The sequence below is a fragment of the Oratosquilla oratoria genome, chromosome 31, assembly GCF_046742065.1.
Source record: "Oratosquilla oratoria isolate Oo_2021 chromosome 31, ASM4674206v1, whole genome shotgun sequence".
NCBI lineage: Eukaryota > Metazoa > Arthropoda > Malacostraca > Stomatopoda > Squillidae > Oratosquilla > Oratosquilla oratoria.
The window spans coordinates 33,607,663-33,631,709 of NC_134807.1; the positions used below are offsets into that span (position 1 = coordinate 33,607,663).

At 37.4% G+C, this 24,047-nt stretch overlaps 1 protein-coding gene across 5 annotated transcripts in view; it reads left to right on the forward strand.

Moving 5' to 3' along the window:
- PRL-1 (protein-tyrosine phosphatase 4A family member PRL-1) overlaps positions 1–24,047 on the forward strand; it is a 94,876-nt gene that overhangs the window by 53,646 nt on the left and 17,183 nt on the right. For 2 of the 5 annotated variants that reach the window (XM_076213473.1, XM_076213472.1), the window contains exon 2: positions 21,346–22,184. In XM_076213473.1, coding sequence (XP_076069588.1) covers positions 22,059–22,184 — 126 coding nt within the window. In that variant the 5' untranslated portion in view covers positions 21,346–22,058. Of the gene's footprint in view, positions 1–15,286; positions 15,472–15,922; positions 16,075–21,345; positions 22,185–24,047 lie in introns of those variants that run through there. The other 3 variants (XM_076213471.1, XM_076213475.1, XM_076213476.1) reach the window with 3 other exon arrangements.

The following is a 24,047-nucleotide window of genomic DNA, read 5'->3' on the forward strand; positions in this document are numbered from 1 at the left end:
TTTGAATGCCTGTGGTTGTGGATGATATATCAATATAACATAAGTACCACACAGGCATTTAACTGAATATTGAAAATTCTGACCGTCACCTCGATTGTCGAAGCGAGGAAGTTATGTATTCTGTCCATCGACTTACGATTAGATTGAAATATGAAGGGGGGAGTTGTTTTTGTCTTGTTTCTTTCGTTACTGAAAGGAGATTAACCTATGTGTAATTTTCCTTCCACCCATATTTCTTAAAGAACGTCTCGTACGAACAAATAATGTTTTATTATACAAAGCATGATAATGTTAAACACAATATTTACTAAAAAAATATTTAATATTTAGTTTTATTGTTTATAAGACATTATTATTATTATCATTATCATTATTATTATTATTATTATTATTACTGTTAGTATTATCATTATAATTAATATTATACCTCTTGATGCAACTTTTGACTTGTCAATTGTTCACGATCATTTGTTGTCCCTCTTTCAATGTTATTCATTTGTTTATTTATTCATTTTCTATTTATTTATTTGTTTGTTGTAACTTTTCATTTGTTTGTTTATATATCTATATATCTATTTCTAATCTTAAAGTTTATGTTAATTCCCCGTCAACATCTTACATTTTTTCCTTACAAGCAGGTATCGACTTATGTACAGCGGCTTACATTCGACAATGTATCTGTTCGGTTTGCATCGACATGTCCAGGAGTAAATCGAAGGAAAGGCTTGTGACCACTTGAATCTTATCGGGTGTTTTGCTGATAGACACGTCTATATCGGCGTGCATGATAACACTGTAAAGAATGAAAAAATAATCTTTATTATGATTAGGCATGGTCATTAATCTTCCCAATCCATTGGTGAGTTGTTGACTCGTTCACGTGATGCAACAAGCATCTTTTCGATTTTTTTTTTTTCATTTTTTTACTGAAATCTTCTGAACGGACCCCCCTCCTCCCACCACTTGCTTTCTAGATGCAGCGTCTTAATGCATAAGATTGAGAAATTGATAAAAGTGTTTGATAATGAAAGATTAAATCACGTGAGCAGGAAATGCATATCTAATGTGTTTCATGATTAGTGCATAGTGTCCTCCTTTGGTATGTCCTTATCATTTTGGAAAGAATGATCAGTTCTGAGGTAATTTCCAGATGATTCATAAGTTGTCAAATGTTGCGGACAATGATGAAATCCGTACCCCCCCCCCCCTGGTGCAATATTCCGGCATAAGGACACGTTGTGTCATGCGCCATTGATAACGCATACACACACACACACACACATTCACATACTTGCATCCGGGCGTGTGGCCATAGGGGGGATGGTTATGATGTGGGACCTAACCCCTCAAAACTCATTAGCATTTCAGAAATACCACGAAAGAATAATAAAAAAAATAGTTACAGTTATAAAAATGTTTTAATAAGCAATAATGTTTATAATACAATTTTATTGACAAATATTATGATTTTATAATTATATGCACAGTAAAACTATACATTTCATATCATTACATGTTCATATGGTCAATTAGAAATATACACAGAAGGAAAAATTCACGCTAGACCTCTTAGAAATACGAAGAAAAACTAACTACCAAAAAAAATAAGCACCCCACCTTGCAGTGGAAACAGCCTCCCCCCCCCACACACAGTATGAAGTTCTGGCTATGATCTGGGTTGCTTAGCAGCTGCATATTCCTAGAATGACCGACTAGCCAAGTATTGGAATACCCTGAAGTGTCCTGTCCACGTCCTTGTGTCCACACCTCTCTCTTCTAGGCGTAGAGGCCTGCATGGTTCATTCTATGTATACTATGTATACATTCTATGTATACATTCCATGTATACTAGCTAAGGAATGGCGTACCCTGTAGCAGTATAGGTAGGGTTTAATACTGCCTGGCAGGAAAGAAACTGCATTTTCACTCCTGGACGTGTAGTAGCTTTGCAATCTTTATGTGATGTTCATGTTTCTGCTTGGTTGCCATTTTGTAACCATTTTCTGATATTCATGAAAGTACCAACGTATATTACATTAGTCTTGATATATTATCATTTGGTGTTAAATGTATAGAGGTACGGGTAGATGGTCTTGTATGGCTAATACTCCAACATCTCAAGAAATTGGCTCCCATATAGACAGGCTCATTATCACCTCAATCAACATATCCTCACTTGCCATTGTCTGTATGAAACGTAATGCGCTTTCCACCTGTTCTATTGGATTTGATTAAAACCTCAGTTTCCCTCTACAAACACATTTGTTCTAATCCTGCATTTGATAGAAAAGCCGATCCATCTTATCCATTCAACTTGAGTTATTTATCTTAGTGCTCCTTGTCTACATGAACGATGTGTGATTCATCAATAAGGTGTATGAATATATAAGCCTGTGCCCTTTTGTTAGCCTTAAACACTTAACTCGTTAATAGTGAGTATTTTATTTACGAAATCTCCATCCCTTGCAATTGGCCCATTTTCCTTCTGTTGGTTGGATGTCGACGCGACGCGTTCACCCCCGCCGCCGTACAGGCATACCAACTGCAAACTTTTATACAACTGATATGCTATTATGATTGGAGACTCACTTCAACGCGAAGAGAAGTGTTTTTTTTTCAAATTATGCATTCCCTTCTTCCTGGTGTCCTCCTTAAATATCCCATTTACCATAATTATCTCTCAGGAGAGAAGCACAAGATCTCTACACCGAGTCGATTGTCAGTTCCCTGTTCAGCGCCATAAAACCAATAATTTATCAAAAGAAATTGTATATATATATATATATATATATATATATATATATATATATTTATATATATATATATATAAACTTCCAAAAGAAAATTTCCCAAATATTCTATCCACATTTAGAAGCAACTTCTAATATTCTTCAACTTCTCTGTATTCCATTAAGTTGAATTGATGTATCTCGAAATATTCAAATATTATACTTTTTACTCATTTAAGAACATGGATTAAGTTTCATGTGGTTGGATACAACATTCCATTCCATTGGCTCTACACAGTTTCAACATAGTCACCTGTTTTGGCCTTGCTATGTTCATTGCTTCTACATGTTTCACATCTCTGTAGGGGAAATGATGACTGCCTTCTCCCGAATCATTGCGGTTAATGGTAACCAGTATCATTGTCTTCAAACCAATTTAAAAACAAAAACAATTTCCTGGACAAATTCCCCTAACAAGTCATGAGGGTGTTTGTGCATTTGGTGAAAAAGAGAAAGTCAGAATGGCCAGTGTATGAACTCAAGAGACCCTTTTATCTTATTTTTCAAGTAAATCGAGAGATAAATGGAACAGGCAACCTCTGTACAAGTGTGAAAACAGTCTTTCTAGGTTGCGAACGTCGTATAGAGTGGTTGCACTGACGTCACAACTCATCGACTAACCCGGATGAGCGGCCATATTGGAGATATTGGAGTGTAAACAAACAGATCAGACGTGTATGTTACAGGCAAAGCTTTTTGGTTACAAATACATCTCAGTCATGGCAAAAAGGAACATTTCTAAAGTAAAATTGAAAGACACTTTAGATAGATACTGTGATGGGCTTAACAAGGAGAAGAAATTAGCACTTATTTGTGGGGAAGATCCGTATTTTCTGCAATATGTTTGTCACTGGCTCTACCTCCCCATGATTTTGATATGTAAGAAACTGTGCCCTGTGGGGGAATGCCAATAAGAAATTTAACTGTGTTATGATGTTTATAGGAAGACCATGTTTCAGCCCTGGCTTTTAAATTAGTTGCCCTGTCTGTGAAAACCTCGAAACAGTCAATAATTACCACACACTTAGTTCCAAAATGTTTTCTCAATTCCATTGGCATTGTTTTAGCAAGTGCGTCCCTGGATGGCCAAAAAAACTAAAGGTTTCATCCTGACGTACATGACACCAACAACATCAAACAAGATCATGCATACAGTTGAGCGAGAAACAGGAAATTCATAAGATAAAAATAAAGCTGACACATTCAGTCTTAACCTCATCATTGTCATAATCAACATCTGAAATTTGCTCATAGTTTTTTTTTCTTTTCTTTTTTTACAGGAAGGGTTCCAAATAAATAAAAATTGTTCACAAAATCTGGAATGTGAGAAATCCTGTGTAATATAACACTTTCTCATCTTTATCCTTAAATTCATCTACATCATGCTTTTGTGACCGAGCTTCAACTTTGGCTCGAAGTTCAATGTTTTCAGTTCTCAAATTCCGCAATTCCTCAATCATTGAAGACATCACATCTTCTGTCAGATCTCTCTGTGTTCCACTTCCTGGAGTAGTAGGTTGGACCTCTGTTGTATCCTTATCTTTATTAAGTAATAATAATGACTTGGCTGCTGCATAATCCATTTTCTTTTGAATTCTGTCTTCTCGTCGTTTAAACCTTAAGATCTCTGGAGAAGCAACTGGTGGTTTTGCCTTTGAACCAAGCATGTTTACTGAGGGTACTCAATCAGGACTGTCCCTTTGATGCAATTCTGCCTTCTCCCTTGTAAAAATAAACACAATGAAAAAACAATAATTCTAGGCTAAATATGACATCTTAATCGAGACTTTGTTGATGGACAGATAATGTGTCAATTGTAAAATATAAAAGTTAGATTTTTCACTAATTAGAATTAGAGGAAATAAACAAAGTTGTTATAATAATTATTAATAATTTATCAAAATATATAATTATTTTTCATTTATTTTTTTATTTACTGGACTTGTTTTATTTTTAGATTAAAATGTCAAACTTACTCAAGTCTATGTACACTGTTAATGCAAAATATTTGTTGTTCCTTTGTGCTTCCTGATAGAATATGGGTCAGGCATAGTAAAAAAATAATAATAAAAATAAAAAGGCCTAGAAAGATGAAACTGAAAAAAATGTCAGGTTTAAATATTAGCAGCAGCAGACATAAAGAACTAGATTCTAGTGTACCTACTGACTAGGCCTAATATCAAGGTTATATGATTATCTATGTATAACCTTGGCTAGTATTAGTTGCCTGTCCTCCACTGCTGTTCAGATTCAGTGCCAGCTAGGTCCTACACCATATTTGTTGCCCGGACATGATTTAATTAATAGGCCATAGTCTGACCACAATTCAAACCTAATTTATAAGTTATAAACAAACCCGTTATAAAAATTGATCTGGGCCTACTAACCAGAAATAAAGTGAGCTGTACAGATTATTGTTCAAATCCAAATTCTTTCCATCAAAGTTCTGCTGTAAGCTCGCCAATCATAAGCGTCGTCGGTCTTCACAAAGCTTTTCCCATTCCAAACCTTGATTTTTAATCACTTTAGGGAGTCTGTAAATCTGCAGTTCTTTCTCTCTATCTGACCTATTATGGCATCCCACAACTCTACAGTAATTCACCATTGTTATTTAAATTTATCGCGAAAGACACAATGAATAAATGACAGGTGAGCACGTTAAACAGGTCAGGCAAGCACGTTTGTTTACACGCCAATGCCTCCAATATGGCCGGTTTCCGGTTTGGTGACGTCACGTGAAAGTCCTCTATACTAAAAATTACAGCTCATGAACGTGCCTCCTGGAGCATCCTTTCCATCTCCAGTGACGATCCCTTCTTTTTCATCGGCGGAGCTGAAAGGATGGTTCTCTTGGAGGTGAGGAGATTGGGTATTGGTGAGATCAGCAGGGAGAGTTACGGCTACTCCTGGTCGGGCCACGGCCTTCCGATCCGCATCAGGGAAGTGGAGAAGTAGTTTTATACATAAAACAACAACCGTAGTTGTAGAGATTACTCTGACTGATGAACGTATGATGTTGGGTTGAAATACAACTTGGGTTTCATCTGTATTGTAATATATGCTTCTACTGAGGCGCATGAAATTGAAGATAAAGTTATGTTCTGTGCTAATGATAAAAGTATTGCTATTGTAATTATTTTCAAGAGATTAACACGTGAGGGCTTTTGGTGAGCCACTCTATCACGTCTTTACGTATCAGATAAAATTCGTAGATAAAAGGCTGGAACAAGGTTTTGAAATTGCCTTAATGGAGTCAGGATGATGCAATGCAATTGTTAGGATTCGATTCGAGTTTTAATAACTAAATTATTATTTAGCAACTAAGAACCGGATGGCAGGAGAAAAGAAATCTTAACAGTAGATGTATAGTCGCGTATGAATAGGAAGTTCCTATACAACTATTATTGCGAACATAAGATTGGGATAGTGCGTCGAAAGAGGTGGTCACATGTGGTCATAAACAGCTGCAAATCTGCAAAAGGGTAAAGGTACTTCGAGTATTCAAGAAATCGACATAGCCACTGGTTAGATTCTGAACACGTGCCAAAAGGAGAGACCCGTGCAAGGATCTGAAACGTTGTTGTGAAAGTCGACTAGGGAAAATACAACTTAGAAAGTTACGAAGTGCATCAAACAAACAAACACACACACACACACACACACACACACACACACACACACACACACACACACACACACACACACACACACACACACACACACACACACACACACACACACACATGCACGTATGGATATAGCAGATAACAAGAAAAAATAACAACAGTGAAAAGAGGATGGACAGCTAGAGAAGTGAATGATCGTGACACGAGTGTACATACATGCACAGGGGGCAAAGGACATTTTGCGCAGATGGACCAGAGCCAAGGTATGGGTCTGTGGGAGAAGGTGGAGAGTGGGGACATGAGGAAGCACCCAGATAGTGAAACAGACACCTGGTTATGACCGAGTAAAACCGGGTTGTACCCAGATTGTTTTGTTGACATGGGACCGCAACCGACGAAGTATAGGGAATGATTCTCGATGGATGTTGTGTTTAGCATCAGACCTACAGAAACAATATTCACCTCACAGTAAACTCTATAAAGACCATAAAAACAATATAACACAGTATTCAGACTTTAAACAATAAAACATACAGTATACAAAGTATAAACGATGGAATGCAGTGTACTGTAGGACCAACAGTTATTTCTCTGCCACTCAATCGCATGCCCAATCGTCTTTCAAATGGAGTCTCATCCAAACATTTGATAATGCAAGAATCTGTTGTGTGTCAGACATTTCATGCCACGACAACGTAAACAGTCTACTAAGAAAACTAGACCAGCGCGATAAACAACATGGTAACAACAAACAAAACATTGGTTCAGCATCCTAACCGTAGGCAACAGTATCAGTCTACAACACGGTTAGCTAGAAAAGACAGCAAAAGCAATTTTACATTGTAAGGAAATAAAAACGTGGGCATTTTTTTTAGTGCAAACAAAAAACGAACAGCATTTATTAAACCCTAACAAGCGAAACATTGAAGTAATAAAGGCTTCGTCCTCACATTGAGTTTCTTTTGATAGAGAAAACAAAAATACTCACGATGTCAAGTCATATGACTTGCCAGGAGCGAAGACGAAATGCACCAACCAGAAAGCAAGAGAGAGAGATTGTGAGTGGCGAGAGAAACAGACTAGGGAAATATATATCACCTTCAACAGCAGTACCTTGAAAACAGGGACTATGGAATCATTTACAGTACCAAAAACTAAAATAGGTTAGACTGGAAGACAAACCCGTTTTAGTACACCATCCTCTACTAATAGTATTACTGTTATACTGTCTCTGCTGTTACTACCTGTACTTTCGCTGCAGCTACAATTACGACTACGATGCAGACACACCTTTTTATTACTTTATTTTCTTTTTCCTTTGCCATGAATATGAAATTACTTAGATACACTGCGCGTATATGCGCGGTAATGTTGCTGCTGCTGTTGCTGACGATGCTGCTGACAATGATGATAATCCACATTTCTTTTTCTTCCACATCTATTTCTCTTTCTGTTCTCCCTTGCCTATAGTTTTTCTTCTTCTCCTAAATGGGTAGGCAAGGACGAACCAATTACAAGGGAGAAGAAACAACGAAAAGTGAGGAAGAAGAGAAGAGGGAAAGTGAGGAAGAGAGGGAGGAGGAAGCATTATATCATATGAACAATATAAAGCGTTTACCCTTGGGGCAATATGACAATGAAGAAGTTCTGTCATAGAAAGGGCAAATGCAAATAAAGAAATAAATGAATAAATAAATAAATAAATAGATAGACAAATAAATAATAATGAATAAATAAGAAGGATAGTAGAACAGAGTAGGAAGGAAATAAGAAGGAAATAGTACATATCAATGGTATAATTTCAGAAGTAACTTTTGTGGTGAAAAATAATCCCGTAAGTTTCTTTTAAGTGAATTATATAGCCTGGCCTCAGCTAAAGTCATGTGATTAGAATAGATACTACAGTAGACCCGAAAATTTGTTTCGTATAAGTTTGGTTAGCATTGATATATATATATAGGAGTTAAACTTAGCCTCCTCCTGCTGTGGCGTACTGTCAAGATTATGCTCTGACTAACGCTAAGCGATTTTATGCAGTTTAGTTTCTTCAAGTTTAATCACCAATTGACACTGATAAATTTGTGTGAAATTTCGTTCACACAAGGACTTCCTCTTAGGAAGTTCCTCTGTAAACTCTGAACAAAATGTTAAATTATGCTCTTTCGTATGTTCCCCATCGAAGTATTCTTATTATAAAAAGAGAAAAAAAATGTTTTATTAATATGGAGAAGAAAAGTCATATCGGAGCAATATTACAATTATTTGCATTCACGTGAATATTACTAAATATGGTTGATTTTAGAAAAATGCACAAAAAAGTCTTGTTGCTGTTGGTGTTAACTCCTAAATGTTATTGTCTTTTTTTCTTCTGGCTGCCCTGGGGACGGCCATGGTATTGGATCACGTGCTGGAGCCATGATCGACAGATCTTACCTTCCCGGATGAGAGTTTCGTGATCCTACAATATGTATTGTAGGTCGATCTATGAGCAACGCTGTGACCTAACACACACACACACACCATTCCGTTACTCAAGGAGGGCAGTAACAGCTTGCAATGGGAAATAATGATAGTGGAGAACAAAATATCACGATAGGATGTAATGATAATGGAGGAGAAAATATCACGGTAGGTTATAATGTCAGTGAAGAACAAAATATAATTTTAGGAAGAGATACCGGACAGAATGTCAATGAATGCCAAAATATCAAGATAGGATGTAATGACAGTGGAAGACAAAAGATCACGATGGGATGTAATTATAGTGGAGGAAAAAATATCACGGTAGGATATAATGTCACTGGAGGACAAAATATAATTTTAGAAAGGGATGCCGGACATAATGTCACTGAACGACGGGAGGCCGGCGTGAATCACGGTGACGTAGGGGGACAAAATGTACAAAATAGATCGGATGACCGTAATCGACCAGATGTCCGTGATGGGGGAAATGTTAATTTTGATAGGAGAAATGTTAATGAGGCATTGAATGTCAATGAAGGACCAAATAATAATAATATAGAGCAAGGCATAGATAAAAAACAAAATTATAATATAAGACATGATATTGAAACTCAAAATGTGTCAAAAAGAAATAATCAGGAGTTTCTTAAAACTATGTACTTTAATGCTCGTAGTATTAGGAACAAATTTCAAGAAATACAGGCGTATGTCAAAAGCGAAAATCTCGATATGATAGGAATAACTGAGACATGGTTAAATGGTACAGAGTTCGAAGCTGAATTTAATATTGCGGGATTTAAACACTTTCATCAGGATAGAAACCACAAGAAAGGTGGGGGTGTTCTATTGTACGTTAAAAACAATGTTCATGCTTGTGTTTTAGAGAAAGTGAAACAGGATGCATATGACAGTTTGTGGGTTGAGTTAACCCAAACAAATGGACAAAAAATGAATATAGGTGTAATATATAGGCCAAAGACATTATCATTAGCAGACGACAAACTGTTATTTCAAGAACTGTCTAGTTTCTGCAACCGGGATTTATTGATAATGGGTGATTTCAATTTTACTGACATTGATTGGATGACCCTTGAACATGGCCATATAGGTAGTCGCTTGATTGATTTTCTTGGTGACAATTACTTAATTCAGCATGTAAAAGAGCCCACAAGATATGGAAACATACTCGATTTATTGATCACTAGCCGCGAAAGCATGGCAACTGATGTAGAAGTCGGTGAATCTGTTGCAAATAGCGATCACAACTTAGTCAGATTCAAACTCCTAAACAATTTTAGAATAGATACTTGTGCTTCTAAAATACCCGATTTCAGTAAAGCTCAGTTCATAAAACTACGTCAGGAGCTTCAGCTTACAGATTGGGAGGAAAAATTAAACGAAAGGCCTGTAGATCAGATGTGGGAAATATTTCAAAATACGCTCACTAAGATGATTCAAACTTACATTCCTTTTAAGGACAGACGTCCCCCAAATCAGGCTCGCCCAAAGTGGCTCGACAAAGAAACTGAAAAAAGTATTGCTAAAAAGAGACAGGCTTATAAGAAATATAAGTGCTCGGGTGCATCTAATGACTATGAAAGTTATGTATCAATACAGAGAGATTTAAAAAAGACAATAAGAAAAAGAAAACGACAATACGAAATGAACATCGCTGAGAAATCCAAAGAGAATCCCAAAGAATTCTATAGTTACATTAGAGATAAAAAGGTTGTTAGGAATCACATTGGTCCACTATTATCTGCTGACGGTCAACTTGAATATTCAAATGAAGGAATGTGTAATCTCTTAAACAATTATTTTAGCTCGGTATTCGTAAACGAAACACCTCAAAGTGAATTCCAAACTGAAACCTGTGAAAAGTCTGGGGTAAACTTACTCACTACGGTAAATATAACAAAAGAAAAAATTAAAAGGTGTATAGACAAACTCAAAGTTAACAAAACACCAGGGCCTGACGGTTGGCATCCAAGAATCTTAAAGGAAATGAAAAATGAGATTGTTGTTCCATTAGAAATTATTTTCAAGAAATCCATCATATCCGGAGATGTCCCAAGAGAATGGAAGCTAGCTAACGTTACTCCCATATTCAAAAAAGGTGACAAAAAGAAACCAAATAACTATAGGCCTATAAGTTTGACTTCGATCGTAGGAAAAATAATGGAAACTATCATCAGAGATGATATCGAATATCATTTAGAAAGTAACCGTTTGATAAATGATAGCCAGCATGGTTTCAGACGGAAACGTTCTTGCGTGACTAACTTACTCGAATTCTACAACACAGTTATCTCGAATTATGACAAAAGAAACAATATAGATTTAATATATCTAGACTTTGCAAAAGCTTTTGATACCGTCCCACACGAAAGACTACTTACTAAATTAGCTTTGCATGGAATAAGTGGTAGCCTATTAGGTTGGACTAGTAATTGGTTGAAAGGTCGAAAACAGAGAGTTGTTTTAAATGGAAAAACTTCTGGATGGAAAAATGTTGCAAGTGGAGTTCCTCAGGGTTCCGTTCTTGGGCCACTTCTATTCATAGTATATATAAATGATATAGACAATGGACTAAAATCTACTGTTTCCAAATTTGCTGATGATACAAAACTGTGCGGAGTGGCAAATGAACACTCAAACCAATTAGATATTCAAGAAGATTTAGATCAATTACAGCAATGGTCTGAAAAGTGGCTAATGAAATTTAACACAAGTAAATGCAAGGTAATGCACATAGGTAAAAATAACAGTAAGTACGATTACAAGTTATTTGGAAATTCGTTAACAAAAGTGGATAGTGAAAAAGATCTCGGCGTAATTATCAGTAACGACCTCAAATCATCCAAGCAGTGTATTTCAGCCTCTGAGAAAGCAAATAAGATTCTGGGATTGATTGCGCGATCTTTTGATTTCAAAAGTCCATCACTCATTAACAAGCTATATAAATCGTTAGTTCGTCCACATTTGGAATATGCTGTTTCCGTATGGTCACCGAATCTCATTAAAGACATTGACAGACTGGAAAAGGTACAACGGCGAGCCACAAAACTGATTCCAAATATCAAAAATAAATCATACGAAAATCGACTTAAGCACATAAATCTGTTTTCCCTAAAAAAGCGTAGACTCAGAGGTGACTTGATACAGGTCTTTAAGATTTTAAAGGGAATTGACAACATCAAAAGTGACAAAATTTTCACATTGAATGAGAATCAGACAAGAAACAATGGTCTCAAACTGTCCGGAAATAGATTCAATTTGGAAGTAGGTAGAAACAACTTTGCCAACCGTGTAGTTAATGAATGGAATAAACTTCCTGCACAGGTAGTGCAATGTAGTTCAGTTCGAAGCTTTAAGAATCATTTAGATAAATACCTAAGTAAGATGCTGTAATTATTATAATTTATGTTATATTATTTGTTTTTGTTTTGTTATAATTTGTCTGTCTGATTTTCATTTATTATTAGTTATATGTCAATTTATTATCATTTACTATTTACCTGTTTGTTTGTTATTCAACTATACCAATGCATTTATTTATGTATTTTAATTGTTATTTACATTGTTATAGTTTTAATTTATTATTAATATGAATTTTTTTTTTTTTTTTTTTTTTTTTTTTTTTTTTTTTTTTTTTTTTTTTTTTTTTTTTTTTTTTTTTTTTTTTTTTTTTTTTTTTTTTTTTTTTTTTTTTTTTTGCATCCGACCTAGATATGGATCAAAAGGTCTCCTGTCGGCATGCTTTGCCTTTGTAATCCTTTGTAAAGTCGTGAGCGAGGCTTGTAGTCGGACATTCCTTGTGAGAAGTCAAGGCGCTTACACGTATGTCTGCGTATTCACCTGGTTGTAGTGTACAGGGAGGTTACAACGCTCGTGGGGCACCGTGTCCTACTCTCCAATTTATCATGTCTAGTCTCGAATTCTAGTAGGCTATGGTTCCAACTTGTTTTATATTCCTACTTTTGAATAATCATATTTAAATTTGAATTCATATACGTATGCGTGCGTGCGCGGGTGCGTGTGTGTGTGCGCGCGTGCGTGCGTACGTGTGATTCACCACGTGTTGGACTCGTGATCGACAACTATTTCCCTCTATGGGTAATACTGTGACCTTACACGCACACACACCCAACTCCCCGTCCACGAGAGTTGGAGTAACGACTCGCAGCGCAGCGATACTGTAATTATTTCAGCTATGGGCGGGATTCGAACTCGGACCGCCGTAGTGGCAGCCGGGAACTCTACCACTGCGCCATCAAGCCGTGTGTGTGTGTGTGTGTGTGTGTGTGTGTGCGCGAGTGCGTATGTGTACGTACTGTATGTGTGATTCACCACAGTCTTGGCTCATGTATTACTCCCCATGACTGGATCTCTCTCTCTCTCTCTCTCTCTCTCTCTCTCTCTCTCTCTCTCTCTCTCTCTCTCTCTCTCTCTCTCTCTCTCTCTCTCTCTCTCTCTCTCTCTCTCTCTCTCTCTCTCTCTTTCTCTCCCTCTCTCTCTCTCAAATATGTATATAAAGGGGGAGGGAGGGAGGAGGGGTGAATGGGAGTGGTGTGGGTGGGGGGATACAATGGGGGTGAGAGGAATTTTGCCTTTTTAACTGGCTGCCTCCCCTGTAAGGTAGAAAAACAACAACTTTGGTGTACATATGTATGAGTATATGTATGTATTAAGAATCATTTAGATAAACATCTAAGCAAGATGCTGTAATGATTATAATTTATTTTATATTATTTGTTTCTGTTTTGTTATCGTTTGTCTGTTTGATTTTAATCTATTATTAGTTATATGTCAATTTATCATTATTTACTAATTACCTGTTTGTTTATTATTTAACTATACTTATGCATTTATTTATGTATTTTATTTGTTATTTACATTATTATAGTTTTTATCTATTGATTTATTATTATTATGATTTTTTCGCATCCGACCTAGATATGTACCAAAAGGTCTCCTGTCGGCATGCTCCGCCTTTGTAATCCTTTGTATATATGTACACACCTACACATACACGCATATATATATATATGCATATATATATATATATATATATATATATATATATATATATATGTGTGTGTGTGTGTGTGTGTGTGTGTGTGTGTGTGTGTGTGTGTGTGTGTGTGTGTGTTTACCTAATTGTAATGTACAGGAGAGGAGCAACGATCGTTGGATCCGGTCTCCTTTTCTCTAAATTTCTAACCTACCTAGACTCAAATTAATATATAGTTCCAATTTAATCTATACCCTTGATTTCTAATTATCATATTTATATTTGAACTCACGTATTATTTGACCTTGGGTCATATCACCTAAGCTATTCCAAATACTTATGCATTATATGGAAAACTATATTTCTTCACACCTTTGTGCGTGTGCGTGTGTGTGTGTGTGTGTGTGTGTGTGTGTGTGTGTGTGTGTGTTCCCAATGGTCTTCAATCACGTGTTGGACTCGTGATCAACAGCTACTACCCTCCCGGAAAAGAACTCAGAGCTCATATATGACCGATCTATGGGTAATGCTGTGACCTTACACCTACACATACACCAAACTCCCCCCCACCCCCACGAAAGTTGGAGTAACGACTCGCAGCGTAGTGATACTGGAATTATTTCAGCCCTGGGCGGGATTCGAATCCGGACCGTGTGTGTGTGTTTTGCAGACATAAAGTAAACAACACTTTTTCCGTAAGGTGGTTGCGAAAACTAGGAGTATATATTTGATTTTAGGTATTCATATTACAGTATTTAGAAATTAGCCTTAAAATGTACATCCTGTGCAATTCACTGTTTTTCTTCTCTAGGGACTATATAACAGTCTTCAGAATGCGTTTCGGCGAAACAGGCTTAGATTGGGGTGGCCTTGAGGAATTGTGTATGACGAAGAATTCTTAGAAAATGACCGCCATGATTAATCGTTTTCAGATATATCTGTAGGCTTCTGATATGCTATAATAGTATGCATTAATTAATTTATTACACCACTACAAAATATTTGTCATGTAAAGATTAGCTGAATCTGTACCTAAATTTTTTTAGTTGTGATATTTTTCATTAAGATGCTGAAAAGCGCTGAAATGTAATTTTTGCTAATAGATTATTTAGTATATTTGCAATGTATTAAAATGCATTTATTTAAGACTAAGTTTGAGTAGTTACCGTCGTCTGGATTTTTGAGATTGACGCATGCGCAGAGTGATTTAGGTTCTCATTTAGCAGTCTTTAAATTTCACTAATAATGGTATCGTCACAAAAGTATGTTATTATACAGTATATCATAATATTAGAATTTATTTAGCAAAAGAAAAAATTATTTGTGCTTTATTGCCATTTTAACATACGAAAAGTGATATCTTTAAAGTTTTGAGGTGTGCAGGGCTAGTTGACGCATGCGCAAACATCACAGTCGTGAGCCAGACTTGGCCTAAAGATTGCGTGTCTTCGGATCGTGCAGCCAAGTGATGCATATTAAATGCAGCACATATAATTTTCTTATCAGAAGCAACGTTTACCGTGTTACAGAGTCGAATTGAAACATGAAATTTAAATACTGTGGCAACAACAACACTCAGGTAGGTAATCCTAGTGAGAAATTTAGGTATTTGTAAGTGTGAACGTCTGGCCTGCTTAAGGAATGGCTACTCTCTTCTGTCGCTATCTGTATTTTATTGCCAACTTTCCAATTTCAAATTACTTCGTGGAAGCATATCGTGCACTTTTAGCAATGTGCGAGATACAGAATGTGAATATATGTGCATTACATATACCAAGATAAAAATGAAGTGGTTGAATACTGGACACACGTAAGACCTTGAGGATAGTAATAGTAATCCTGGCTATCCTTATTGTTGTAACCATATAATTGATATTTCCCATTATTTTTATCATATGGGTGCGAACTGTACAGTAAATACTCATTTGCATGTTGAGGGTAAAGCGGGAAGAGCGTTAACCCAGCGTTAAAGAAGTGAATGTAAGACACTTGCGAAAGATGGTGTAATGGCAAATGGCCTCCACCCAGGCTTGGTACACAGCAGAGCCGACCTACCAATATCTAGACACGGACTGGCCAAGGGCCAAGGCTTAAGTCGATGGTTCTTCAGAGGAATTTCACTATTCTAGCGAGACCAACGCATCTAGATGGTGTAAAAACCATAATTTTGCCTCTAGATAAGGTAACAGCTGATGTGGAAATGTTTGGCCTTTTGTCTTCTTTGCAGGTAGTTGACTGCTTTTGTCCCCCCAAGTAACAGTACCATGGAAAATAATTTTTCATTGATTAATGGAAGTGATCTAGATGTAAATTTTATAAGATTTGCTTAATTTTCGCCCCATGTGCCACATAATGGGAAACTTGTAAAAGTGTTGGGTCCTTGAACAAGACACTTTAAACTTTTCAAGTGATTTCTATATATTGTAATGCTACTATTGCTATAGTAATTGTCAAAAGCATTAGTAGAGGACTTGTCTCGTAAAGAACTTGGATGGAATGAATAGTCTTGTGGGCATAGCAACTGGCCTTCTGGTTATGGAAACCTGCTTACCAGCAAAAATTTCAACTTTCATCATCATGTGTAGTAATTATTTCATATTATGTGGATATATTTGCGCAATTTTTGGTACTTAATTACAGAGCCTGGGGATACCATACGGCACAGCTACCAACGTGTGGCAATGTGGTGTGGAAATAGTGTAATCAGCTTGACCTAATTTTAATAACAAAACCAGGATGAGCAGTGGGTGTTACTTTACTTACTTAGTTTACTTAGTAGAATTCAGAGGGTCTTCCTCATAGCTGTGGTGGTCCACCGCTACTTCCAGTCCAGGAATCTCCTTTTTGTAGGTTGATCTGGTCTGGAATGGAATTTGAGGCTGCCCTGCAATGAGCTGTGTATCCAGGTACGGGAGGCTCGTCTGCTTGTGACTTCAGATATTTATCTAGGTGTTGTTTAAAGTTTGTGACTGGGCAGTTTTTTATCTTATATGTTTTGGTAGGCTATTGAAGATTCTGGGACCATTATATGTGAAGCTGGCAGCCAATAGGGTCCTGATTCTGTCTGGGGCAGATGTAGGCAGTGTTTTCTTTTCACACATGCGACCATTTCCGCTAATGTGTATTTCTAGTAGAGACAATGTAGTAGGGTCAGGAACCTGTTTCTCCAGTATTTTCCACATATATATGGCCCGGTATCTCTCTTCTTTGTTGATAGTATAGGCCTAGTTTTTTCAGGTGATCCCAATAATTGAGGCCCTGCATGCCTTGTGAAATGCCTTTGGACAGACTCTAGTTCCTGTATTTCTGCCCTTTTGTGTGGTGACCAGAGTTGGCTACAATAGTCGAGTACTGGTTGTATAAGTGCCTTCCAGAGTGATAACATTAGCTGTTCATCTCTTGATTTGAAGGTCCTAAGTACCCATCCAGCCATTTGTCTGGCTTTACTAGTAATTTTGAAGATGTGGTTTCTGTAGGTGGCCTCTTCATTGAGGTGAATTCCAAGGCACTTTACAACCGGACTCGAGGATATATTTGTGCCTCCTCTGGTATGGAGTGTGGTGGAACTTTTTAGGTCAGAATTTGGGCCACATCTTAGTATTTCAAACTTCTCATCATTGAAATGCATGTTAAGTTCAGCCCATTCTCAGATTTTGTCCAGGTTGTCTTGCAATTCCTGGATATCGGCCTCATGGCTGATTCTATGGCTGAGGGTGGTGTCATCTGCAAAGGAGGACAAGAATGAGCTGTCAACGGCTTGGCCTATGTCGTTCATTAGGACCAAGAAAAGTAGCGGGCCGTGTTAGCACAGGGTGGTCTTGTGAGATGAACATTAGTTATCTCCCAGCCTCCAATCTTCAAAATTTGTTAATTTCCTTTGATTCTTAGCTTCCTTTAATCCATGGTGAGGTGCACAAAGCTAGCACTGTCTTGAGACCGAGACCAAATTAACCGAGGCAACTTCGACATATTCTGTTCTTTTATGGAGAGCTGATAACTAGACTGGTTGTTGTCCAACTCAGCCCATTGGCTGCTTGAGACACCATCTTTGTTTTGATAGATGTGGAGGTCATCTTTGTTTTGATAGATGTGGAGGTCAAAGAAATTAAAGTATGATGAACTCTGCTACTCTAACCTAACCGTTGTGGGCCGGCTTGGTAGAGTAGATGGGCCGAGTTGACCCGACACCAACTGTTCTACTGCTACAGGTGTGGCAGAAACTGCCCTATACTTATACATGGCACACTTTGTCTGAACTTTCTTCTCATGGAGATCTATGAGGTCATCTGGAGAATTGTCACACCAGACTTCATCAGGGTGACAATTCTTAAAGTGGGGTGTCGATGGTTCAGTTGTACAAGTTGATGACAGCAAGTAACCCCTATTTGGTTAGGTTAGGGTAGGTTATATCATATCATTATCTTTTATTCTGTTTTCTGGGGTGATGGTTCTTTAGGTGGACGTTCTGGGGAGAATTCTTCAGGTGTGACTGTTGCCAGATGCTGTGTGGCTGCTGGTTTCCGGGTGTGGAACTTAGGCTTTTATCATTGGAAATTAAATAGCATATGTTATGGTATGCTTGTATCATTAGAAATTAAATACCATATGGTATGATTGACTCGTTGGATTTTGTGCTAGCATTACTTTTAGTAATAAACGGCACAAAGTTAATAGAACTTCACTTAGTCATCATAAGTGCCATTAAAAGTAACGGATCTAACTGGGGCTAAGTTATCTTTTAATTGTTTGTTTTGAGTCTTTTATTGTATTGTATAATTTAATTTTTTATTTCTGTTTTTATATGAATTGAAAAACTTGTGCATATGAAAAAATAGTAAATAAGACCTAGAAATTAACTCTATATGATTGGCCACTACTACTTTTAATTGGTTTTTATGTTTACATGTATGCTATGAATTAGATGAACTTATTAGGTATTATGTGGGGATTAGTAATGTGTTGAGCTGTTTACACTGGTTTCACTGTTGCCACATAGTGGCTGAGTTGCCTGGCACCTGTCCTGTGGAGTGGGCAGAGCCCCAATTGTTGTCTGTGTGGTATTGGTCATATAGGCAGGCAGAGTTGAGGGCATGTAGGATTCAAGGTCTACCATCAGTCAATGGTGTCTTTGAATTATTTGCATAAACATGAATTGAGAAAATTGTACGATCGCAAGATGTATAATGATATACTAGACACTACCGTTATTTTAGACCAATCCACTTATTGCTGCTATGATTGTAGTTAGTATGGCAATCTCAAAAGGTGTACCAGTATTTTAAATGTTAAGGTTAGGGGTCCTCTTTTCATGGTATGCTCTCAGGATTTTCATGGTTTGGAATTTGTTTTATCTAGATTTTACTCTACAAAATTTACACAGATGAATAATAATTTGATATTACAAATAAAGATTTCACCCAGTCTTCTCTTTTTTGACGTGAGGGGATGGAGATGGGAATCGCCAATCCAGTGAAGTGACCTTGCTGTGGATGTACTGTCTTGCTGCATTGCTTATGGCCCAGGGCAGTGGGTGGGATACAAGGATGACTCATCATCCACAAGGAACTAAGATGAGAGGGTGGATGAGTGGAATGGGTGGGAATAGGTGCATGCCTTTTGACTTGGCTACTTCCCTTTTAAAGGAGAAGAACCCCATTTGGTATATAGATAAATGACAAATATCTATCCTTTTGACATATAGCTGGAGTGGATACACTGCACATCACTGGATTGGAGAGCAAATTGGTCATGCTTGCCAAAACAGCATAAGAAACTTGCCAAGAATGTAGTAGCCTTTGGATGCAGTCTCACAGATTGTGCAACCTGTTTACACAGAGGTCCAGTGGGTTTGAATAGTTATTTGAATGGACAAGTTGGGTTCAACTACTTCTTTGTAAAATCTTTTCCTACCACACATCTCCAACTACCTATTTATCATGTATTCATTTCACCAAGACAATTACTTGCCAGTTTTTCTACAATCCATCCACCCTTCTATTCATTATTACTTACAACACCGATTAGTCACCTCTCCACTTCCCCCAGCCTCTTGCACCTTTTGCCTGCAACCAATATGCCACTACCATTACTCCTTCCACATGTTGATGCCTTACTTTAATCCACATTTACTCTTTAAAGTTTTTTTTTTCTACACCCTTTCAGGCTGCCTCCAACTGCTTTAAATCTTTTTTTAGGAATCTGTTTTCCTTTAATGACCCATGAACTTCTCCCACAAATTCTAGAACACTGCATAACATTTTACCTCATTCACCACTCTATTCATACAATAACCGTGGCAACATCATACAAACACAGCTCCACATTCTCTTACCATTCACTCACTCCATTCCATAGCCTCGTACATGCCCCACTGCGTATGTGAAAACTTGATTGTCTTCAGTGGACTGTTATCCTTTACATCTGCAATGCACACCATAATACTCCTCCAGGTCCATGAAATACCAACTAGTATCTTACCATTTGCCAAGAACTTCTCACATATTACACCACAAACACTTGATCATTCTTTTCTTCATTAAATCCGTTCAGTTAATGTGTGCACTCCAACTCATGTCATTAGACAATCTCATCAGCCATTCCACTATAACATTCCACGTGATGCCCATTGAACCAAGGTGCCTTTCTAGATTTCTTCAATGCCAGTTGTATTTCTTGTACAGATACTGCAGAGTGGGCCCTGTTCTTGTGGTCTGATCAGTAGTTGGTGTAACTTCATTGATCTTGATACTACCTGGTCTCCTCACTTCAGAGAGCCACATTATCCATTTAAAGCCTCTTTAGCTCTGCCTTTTCTATGAAATAGAGATAGTGAGTTATCCTGGAAAGGGAAAAAGTGTTCCTGGCATTTGCATAGAAAACCCGCCAGCAGTTGACTCCATTCATGGCTTGTGCCTTGTTTACAGTAGCCTGGCAGCCTACACATTGGGCTTGGTGGTTGTGGTGGGTAGGTTGCAAACCAACCCCATTATAACCACTATGTATTGAAGTATTTTGCAAGCCACAGTACCAGAACATTGCTCAGCCTATAGGACTCATTAACCTTGTAAGGATACCTCACATGGTAAATGCTTGGCTTACAGTTGACCATGGACTCCTTAAAAGATGCTCATATTACAGTTAGCAGTTGGAATTTCATCCTTGCAGTGGTAACAGATGAGTTTCCTGTGTACAGAAGACATTGGTCACTTCATCCCACACTGTTTTACTCTAGCCTTACTAGGGTGACTTGTGGGTCAGTTTGGTGGCAGTTGTTGGTACGAGGGAGACAAGCCTACAGGATTGGACTAATTTCAAGTAACAATGTGCCCTGAACTGTGTGGATCCTGTTTTAAAACAAATGATTGTTACATTTATAAAGTAGGGAAGAAAGTAAAAATTATAAAAAGTATTCTTTAGAATATTCTGTAATGAATCATTTTTTTTTCTTTTTCAGCTGTCCTGTGGGCGAGGATACACACTTATGGAGTTGTTGAGGGGCTCAGGGGAGTATTGCAAGGCACAATATCAGATCAAATAGACTGAAAACTGAAGAAAGTCTGCCGTATGCTCTGAGCTGTGGTCCGAGTCGATAAGAAAACTACGGGAGACTTGAGTTTTGTGATGGGGTAAAGTGACGGCATGGTGTGTGACGGGTCCACCCGCTGAAGCCAAATCTTGCTACAAGTGCGTGCATGCAAGGACTTTTGATTTTATTCAGCATCTTTTGATGTGGTAATATCAATTGCCTTCTATTTGGCATAACTCCTAAGTGTCCATAGGAGAATTGGCAGATTCAAATCTTCCACACCACCAGGAGTTAGGCACTTGGCCTTCCTAGTCCCCATTACAACTCGCTTCTCCCACTATATTGTGATTCCTGTATATCATTGTGAATGTTGTGTACATAAAAAGTCAGTCCAAACTGACTGTTAGCCAAAGTTTGTAGTAACTTTGATAGATTTTACAAGAAAAACTGTAAGCCTTTAATCTGTATTTCATGTGTTAGATTGGGTCAGAAGGGCTGCAGTGAAGCACATTCTACCTCTGCACATAACTGTAGTGGTGTTTTTTGTGGCCATTTAACAACATAGCAAAGAAAGAAAACAATAGTAGCTGGATCAAGATCCAAGGAGGTTGTGGAACCGTCATCTATTTGGTTTAAGCGTTATGAGTGCAAACAGCAACATGCGTTCCAAGAGCATCAGGCCTGCCCCTTCAGAGATTGGATATAAGAACATGCAGTTCCTCATCACAGATCGACCAACAGATGCCACCATGCAAACCTATATAGAGGTAAGTAATTTTTGTAAACTCTTCTGAGGTTTTCAGCAATTTTAAGTCCACTTTTAAACATGAGCTTCCCATATTCTTCCAAGAGTTGCATGACTGTCAAACTTGGCTGTCATTCCTGCATATTGCATATAGTCTCTCTGTCAAGTATTATGCACTTACCATCTTATGGCAGTTGGTAACACAATTGCTCCAATCTGCTTACTTGGCATGCTTTCTTCCTGTGTGTGGTTTGTTCCTATCATTGCTCCTTCCATTGTTCTTGGCTCACTAAGTCTTCATTAATTTCCAGGTTTTGTGAAGATAATCCTGTACTTAAGCTTGTATACCCATGGTAATCTGCATTTCATAGGGAGCCTTTTATGATTCCTATATTTAATGTACATTTCCTAGCCAATTATATGTGTAATATTTTTAGCATTTGGCCTGTGCTTAAAGATTTGTAGTGCTTATAAGTACTTTATGATGAACTTTTTAATAGAATATTACTCTGGTTTCACTCTTATTTCAATACCTGCTTTATAATATCTAGCAAATTTGCTGATATGGGGATGCCTTCCATAAATCTTGGTCCCATTTGAGTAGGCCTCTCTTCTTTCTTCATGGTCACTACTTTCAAGGCCAACTATACTATATGGATTGAAATGCCTGTAGACAAATTCAGAAAAGAATTACTACCAAGAGAAAAATATCTTGAAATTGCTTATAGGATTTTTTTCTTTTTCTTTTGATGGGATTGAGCCATTTGACCATGTATTTTCATACGTCTTGGATTGAGTTTTTATGAAAATTTTGGGATGCATATTCACAATATTTTTTGGGTTAAAGAGGATCAACCAATCAGCATGTTAGGCAAATTGTGGGACAGCTGGTAACTTTACCTTTCTTATTGTGGAGGTGTGTTATGTAAATCATAATTTTTACTTCTCAGTCAAGGCTAAAGTACCTAAAGGCTGCAGTCTTGGGCAAAAGAGACCAGGGGCATCAGGTTGATTGATAAACATAAATGCTACCACAATTCTTTTCTAGGCTTTGCTGCTGCTGTTGTGTTTACCTAGTTGTATCTTACGGGAAGGGGAGATGCGCTTGTGGTGTCCCACCTTTGTATCTGTGTCTATTTTGCTCTTACACTTGTGTATGGTTTTTGCACTCGCTATTGTTTTGTCCAATTTGTTCCAAGTGTTCACCACTCTATGGAAAACTTTTCTTCAGATCTCTTCTTTAACTATCCTTTTTGAGTTTTTCAGTGTCCTTGTTTCTCTTGTCCCAATTGTAAGTCTTCTTTATCAAGTATCTGTGTCTTTCATGATTCTATAGATGGTCTGTAGGTTGCCTCTCTCTATGTTCCAAAGTTGTTAATTTCAGGTTAGCCAGTCTCTTTGTTGAAGGCCACTTCCCACTTCTGACTCCATTTCCAAACCTTGTTCAGGTCTCTCGGTAGTGATTCACAGCCGGTTTCAGTTTTCAGTTTTCACTTTCCTCAGCAATTTAGCATCGTCTGCAAAGAAGCTCGTGTAACATTTCACATCATCCATGTCATTCACACAAATAGTGAACATTATTGGAGCCAGTACAGATCCTTGCAGGACTCCATTTATCACCTCCTTCCAACTTGAATACTTTTCTCTGAGTACTACTCTCATTTTTCTAGCATTCAGTTTAGTAGGTTGCCTTATATCCCTCCTTTTTTTTTTTTTTTTTTTTTTTTGTATCAATTGGTCTCGAATAAAAACATCAAATTTGTGGTACATGATCTTCCCTGTCTGAATACAAATTGTCTTGGGTTTATTATATTGTTTTCTTCCAGGTGTTTTACCTATCTATTCATGATAATCTTTTCCCAAATTTTGGCTACACTGTTAGGGA